Genomic DNA, 7,231 nt, shown 5'->3' with positions numbered 1-7,231 from the left:
TTTTCCCCGTTTCCTTTTTCATATGTATATATATGCGATCTCACCTTCCACACAATTTGGCCTGAAGTGATCACTCATCCAGCTGGATTGTACTCAACTACTAGTGCAACTAGGTATTAAATTCTGATGAGACTCTGACCGATGCGCTCATGAGCTGACTACATTCATTGCACGTACCTCACCAAGCGTATTCCTAGAAACAAAAATCATTGTAACAATTGTACTACTAAAAACAAGAATCATGGTAGTCGTAGTTTAGATTCTATTTCAGTCTGGTTCATATATTTTCGTATCTAAGTTAATAAAACTTCATTTCACTGGTTATTGTTGGGGACAGATAAGTTGGGAAGGAGATTTAAATTTACACATATTATTATTACACTTAGAGATTTTAAGATTCACAGCAATATGTATTGCATCAAACAAACCATCCCTCTATACTTTTCAAATACAAATGTTTATTGATTATTTCCGTAAACATTGATGATATTGTTTGAAGAAATAGACTAAATCTCTGTACAGAAAATAGATGACATGTTAAAATCAGAATGAAACCCAGATATGTAGCAAGGGCAAAAAGACCACAGGTATGGAGCATCAGGATTCATAAGTCTGGATCCTTGTGGGCTACCCCAAAATTGTTTAAATCAGAAAGCACCAACGAGCTGATTTATTATTAGAGAACAAAGACACTTGTGGTTCCCCATCCAGACAACCGACAAGTTATGTGCCAGCCACTGCACCACGTTGATTCTTTTTGGACTCGGTACCGTACGATTTGGGAATGTTGGGAGCTCTAAGCCACAAATACCGATGCTCCAGCCCACCACATGTTCTTCAGTAGGTTCATCAGTAATATAATGTATCGTACCACGCAGCAATTCTGAAGCACTGGTAAGAGTTATAACGCCCGAGCTTTTACTTCCCATAAGCAGCTGCCATCCGTGACTTTGTATTCTCGAATGGTATCACTGAGCAGCGAGGTGTTTTTTTTTTTTAATAAAAAAAAATAGGTTTTAAATAGAAAAATAAAAATTATGTTTTAAATAAAAAAAATGTGGGATATAATTAAAAAAATTAAATATAATTATAAGTTAAAAAATGTGTAATATTTAATAATTTATGTTTTTAAAAAATATTTTTAATTTAAATAAATTATTGGAAGATTTATGTTAATTAATTTAAGTCGATATCAATTTCAAATAGATTTATATATAAAAAAATATGGTTAAAATTTTTATTTGGTCTTATATATTTAGGGTTCAAAAATACAAATTCAAAAATGAAAAATAACACATAAAATTATTTGAATACTTATGTTAACTAATTTATGTATATCCACTTCATATGTATCTATATAAACAAAAATTATGATTAAAATTTTTATTTGGTCTATCTATACTCAATTTAGTGTTCAAAAATACACTTTAAACAATGGAAAATAACACATTGTATTTTGCACTTTAAAAAATTTTGTAAATGAAGAAATTTGATTTCTCTTAACTCATATTTAAATCAGTACTTAAGATGAATCTATGCTGATTAATCTAAGATTTTTTTTATATAAATCCATAATCAAGATATTGTGTTATCACGATCTAATAAACATTTTCATATTTCTCGTACTTGTTTTGCTTCCCACCGGCCAGGGCCATTATGACTTAAATGGAAAAACAGAGTAGAAGGAAAATCAATCTTTTTTCAAATACCTAGCTGGGAAAAATAATAGCGAAGAGTGATCGGATGTAGGATAGAAAAATAGAAAGGAGGGCAAAGACGGGTGCAGAGAACTGCCTAATAAATCTCTTTTCGAATACCTGGCTGGAAAGAAGAGTAAGGAAAAGTGATCGGATGTAGGATAGAAGGATGAAGACCAAGGTGCCGAGAACAGCCCAATAGAAGCAAGCAAATGAATTGGATCATAAACCACTAGCCTATTTTCCTTAAACCACTAGCCTATCTTCCTTATTAGGTCAACCAATACAGAGATCTTACTACAACAATGAACTTCACCTGTAAGACCCTGCTTATAGCATTACGCTTCCTGCTCTTTCTTCATAAGCTAGGTATAGCCCTGAAGAGAGGGACTCCTTGCTTGCAATTAGTCTTATTTATGTATCAGCAATGTAAAACAAGGTTCAAGAATCAGCAGACTAATTTAGAGAAGAGGCTCAAAAATACATTAGAAAATTTTGGTTGTGATTGATTTTTATTTAAAAAAAAAAGGTGAAGAATCTAGCAATGATATCGAGCAAAGAGGACCAATTTCCTTCTAACTATTTATTTATCCAACGATCTTATTGCAAAAGAGTTTCAAGATCCCACAAGAATCTACCAGATAATGTGAAGGAAGGACCAAACCCCAATATCTCTTGTAATTATTATTTATTTATAAGCAATATAAAAAGAGCTCCAACAGTGCAACAGTTTTAGTGAGGAAAGAATTTCCCAATCCTACAAGAATCTACAACATAACGTGAACGACGGCCCAAACCCTATGCAGATCAGAACAGAGACCAAACTTCACAAATACCACTCTTATTTCCTGTTTTTACCTTATATGTTTAGAAATTTTTGCTTGGTTGGAATGTATTACCACTGCAATATGAATTTCAGGGTAAGCTCAACTATTAAGACAGAGACCATATTCCACATAGACCACTTTTATTTCCTGTTTTTAGGTTATATAAGAATTAAATATGTTAATCAGATTGCTTAGAAACTTTGGTTTCATTGGAATGCATTGCCATTGCAATACGTTCTTCACGGTAGTATCATTGATTAAAAGAACAAAGTAAATTTCACGGTACTTTCATGGATCAAAGGAACAAGATAAAATGGCAGGCCATCTAATCATCCTTTAACGTCCTCAATATTTGTAACTTTTAATATATCAGAGTACATTAATAACGTAAATGTGTTAATAATGTTGATTGGAAACTTTTTTTTTTTTTTGTTGGGTAAGAATGCATTACGACTAAAACTGAATTTTACGTTGGTTTTATTAATCAATGGAATAAGTTAAACTGGGCAACTAATAATTATCATTTGACATGATATAAATTTGCCAATAAGATGGTTTGAGCTTTGTATTGATTACAATGCACTACCATTGCATCACGATTTTCACCAGTTTCATTAATGCAAGGAATAAAGTAGATATTATATTGGGAACTTTTTGATTTACTCATGTTTTATTATTAGTCAGAATAAGTTGGTTATCAAGTCTACGTTAGGGTGTTTATGTGGATTTTAGTCTCCATTAATTATTAAATGTAAAAATATGAGGGAAATGAGGTTAGTTCAAACAAGATGGACATGAAGTTACTTATGGAATCTACATTAGGTTGTTTATATGGATTTTAGTCTCCATTAATTACTAATTTAATTAAAAACTATTCCACAAAATATATAGTAAATTATGACTGACACTGACCAAACAGTTTAAATATCGTTGACATGAATTATGTTCGCTTTTAGTACGATAGTTTATGTTAACCACATATCCCAACCGAGTACTGAAAGCAGTGGAAAATTGAATATTCATTCACCTTTCAATCGTTATCGTTTGAACCCCAAATTTCTGATCTGGGGCCTGAAAACGCAGTGAATAGAGCAACAGAGCACCACGACAGAAAGGTGTACCATAAGCACTTGTGGTAGGCCCGCGACCATGCACTAAAGAATGGAGTCGTCTATTGAGGCGGAGGGAAGCGAATTGGCCTCATGGTCAAGAGTTGTCCCGATTTGGGTGAAAGGATTTCAAAATTTTTTTGTAAAGATAGTGTTTGAAATGGATTTAACATCATAAAAATTTTTAGGACATCTAAAATTTTGACATTTAACAACTATAATTTAAATTTACAAAAATTTTTACCAAATTTTCTCTAAATATAATCAAAATTTCCATAACTTTAGCCATTCCTCTGCTCCTCCTTAGACCTCAGTAATGAATAGATCAAAATAGTGTCGCTGTCTGAAATGTTATGTTTGACCAGCAAATTGCTTAGGCTCGTTAGACTACTGCGTAAGGAATGAATAGATCAAAATAGTGTCGCTGTCTGAAATGTTATGTTTGACCAGCAATCTGTGGCTTAGTTCAAGTTTTAGCAAGGAGACAACAGAATGCTAGATTCTTTCCGCGCTAGGAGAAACCATATTTTTCACTCACTATGCGGGGTGCACTTACATGCCTTTGGTATCTTCACGCGGTTGGACAAAACAATTTTCAATCACTATGTAGAGCATACTTGAATTTCAAGATAAATTAATTATTCATTCATTTAGGCTGCTTCTCATAGGCGTGGATAAGGGTACTCATTTCGCCAGTTCTCAATTGGGAAGGAATTTTTTGTGAAAATAGTTCCACCTAGAAATTGCAATTTTGCTCACCAAAAAGTGTAATTTAATTTTACAGTAAAATTACTTCACTGATGACACAGGGTAAATGATTTTAACAATTTAAAGATTACCGGATTCGAGAAGTGATTGTTGGGTTATCTTACGGTCAGTTATACAACGTCTCCTTGCACTGTGTCCACAGAGATTAAAAGGACCGAACTCTGTATATTTATCATGGCCTCCAAAACTTTTTGATCCTGCCCCAAGATTTACAGAGCAAACAATATATTCTTCTCAAATAAACTATATAACTGCTTTATTATGGAAGCACCAGAATTGGAGTTTCCCTTACAATGCAGTTGGTGGTCATCGCTACGGTGATGCAGTGGATCACTGTGGTGGTTGCAGCATGTCAAAACCTGCAAATACATTGCGAGGTCGTGAATGCAGGAAGGATTATGAGATTTTCCTTTGAAAATTTGTGGCTGCGATTTGTGATCGATCGGTAGTTCAACACCGACGTGAGAATATATCCATGGATTTTTGTCCATCACTTTTTCCCAAAGCCGGAATTTCTCATTGAATAGTGCACCAGGTATCATTGTCACCACGTCGTGAACGTTTACCACTCGCAGAATTTTGAGGCCCAGCTCATCACACCGGTCCTTGAAGGCGAGGTTTCCAACGCGAGGGCCTGCAAATGAATATACCGTTATTGGAATCCGTTTGCAAGATTCATAGTCTTGACGGTTTAGTTGGAGCTCCGCGATATCGTAAGCACAAAGCATAGCCAGCGCACTGCCCATGCTGTGTCCTGTTATTGTTATGCTAAGCTCCTCTCCCTTGTATTTTTGTACAACTCTCGCAATTTCAGACAGGAGTTGATCTCTGGCGCTTCCAAGGTTAAATCTGCAGGTTGAATCGTGGGAAGTATAGAGGCCCAGAAATCCCATCTCCACCTTTACATCGTCACGAGGCTCTAGTGGATTCAAACGTGCAGGAGTTAGTGTGTGCATAAAATTAGAGAGCCATTCCATGTATGTTGCAGTGCCTCTCATTGCCACCACAATGTCCCGACGTCCAAGACGCTTAATCTCCGTCTCATCGTCTGACACTGCAACGTAACCAATCCAGTTTGATGCGTCTCCAACCTCCAACTTTTTTTTTAAGATGTCGGGAACGTTTATAGCTGGCGTGGCGTAAATGTATTTTGTAACTTTATAACGACAATTCTCCATCCCCAGCTTACCAAAGATACTTTTGCGACCATATTTGCAACTGCCATGAAACTTAGAGCCAGGACCCCAGTCGAAAGCTTCATAACAGGCTCGTACGAATACTCCGTATCTGATAATCTCTGAAAGGAGAAGGGGATGAATAGGATGTAATAGTCCATCCCAATCATGGCATCCTTGTATTTCTTTCCACGTATCCGCTAACACTAAATGGTCATCACCATTCTTCTTCTGATGATGATGATCTGAACATAAACGTGGCGGATCCAACCCTGTCATGGGGCTTTGCAAAACCGATTCCTGTCCGGTTATGCGTCGCCTCTCCATGCAGGGGGGTGCTGCAACTGTAACAGCTGCTTTTGGGAATAATAATTTCTTACAAGAAGCTGAATTGCCGTTGAACTTTTTCGCGAAAACAGCGGGTGTGGGGGTTGATGGTGTCTGGTGAATCAAGTGGCAAAGGCCATGGCTAGATTTGACAATCATATCTTCAAGAAGCAACTTTGTATTTCAAGACAAAATTGTAATTAAATACAGAAGGGCCACACTAGAAACGAAGTGATGTATATCCAGAAACACTCAGATTTTGTTAAGCATATGAAAAGGAGGGATTCATACAGAGACACTTCGATTTTGCTAAGCACATGATATGCGGGGATTTATATACAGAGACACTGCGATGGAGAGAAAAATACCTCCTTTAATCAGTTGATACTGCCAAAAGTCAAGTCAAAGTTTCACTTGAGCTACGCCTTAAACGTCGCGTTCTAAGAATTCCGCATGGGCGAGTTCCACTGACCACATCTCATTTCTCCAAAGCGGACGCTTACGCGGAAAGCCGTGGTGTTGTTCGTTCGGTCGTTGGTTAACGTGACAAGTTACCATGCGCCAGACCCGACTATCCTGCCAAACGACACGACAGTATTCAAGCTCTCTTCAGATTCTAATAGCTGGATGACCTTAACTAATCTCATGGAGTGTGGAGGAGGCCCGATGGTGATAACCAATTATCATCTGATTACCCTATTTTAATGGATGTTTTGCTACTCTAATAGCTATATGACCTTAACGAATCTCATGCAGGGGTGGAGGGTCATCGTCTGGATGTTTTGCTTATTTAAGCTTGATTAAGTATTTTTTTCGTACAAATAATTTTTCTATTTTGACGGTAAAAAGTAAATCTTAAAAATATCATTTACCTTTTGGCACTTTACTTTTCCATATCATCGGTGATTTCAGACTCCCTGCACTGCAACCTCCAAGCTATTTGCAATCACAATCACTCCTATGTTGTATTCCTCACACATGGAGCTACCTCTTTTGATCCAACTGGACCTCACTTTGGTTGCCCGATTTCATTACCACATATGGATTGATTTTCTCCAATCCCTTTTTATGACTTTTAGAGATTATACTTCATTTGTGTGAAGTATAATCTTTCCGGTTAACTGAGTGTATTATTTTTTATTTTTGAAAAGGATATTTTTAGCCGTTGTTACTTAACTTTAAATATTAAAAAAAAAAATTTATAAACGATGAATGAATTTTGGATGAATTCTAAAAACTGTAAAACCTAAGAAAGGCATACAATGTTTTTGTGTTTTTGATTTGGTTCATTAGTATCTTTACTTCTGAGGTTCAACATGAAACTTAAG

The 7,231-nt window shown here is 36.0% G+C and overlaps 1 protein-coding gene across 1 annotated transcript; it reads right to left on the bottom strand.

Moving 5' to 3' along the window:
• Positions 1-4,610: 4,610 nt before the first annotated feature.
• LOC149155249 (phospholipase A1 EG1, chloroplastic/mitochondrial-like) lies at positions 4,611-6,062 on the bottom strand. The gene has a single exon (XM_089444370.1). The coding sequence runs from the start codon at positions 6,060-6,062 to the stop codon at positions 4,611-4,613; it is 1,452 nt and encodes a 483-aa protein (XP_089300496.1).
• Positions 6,063-7,231: the final 1,169 nt, after the last annotated feature.

Source organism: Pinus tabuliformis, chromosome 9, assembly GCF_031772625.1.
Source record: "Pinus tabuliformis cultivar Carrire ecotype Pingquan chromosome 9, CPIR1, whole genome shotgun sequence".
In the NCBI taxonomy this organism is placed as follows: Eukaryota; Viridiplantae; Streptophyta; class Pinopsida; order Pinales; family Pinaceae; genus Pinus; species Pinus tabuliformis.
This window is presented reverse-complemented; position numbering and strand designations above follow the sequence as displayed.

Bases quoted from the DNA above. Each gene is read 5' to 3' on its own strand.
- LOC149155249 (XM_089444370.1), bottom strand. From the start codon at position 6,062: ATGATTGTCAAATCTAGCCATGGCCTTTGCCACTTGATTCACCAGACA.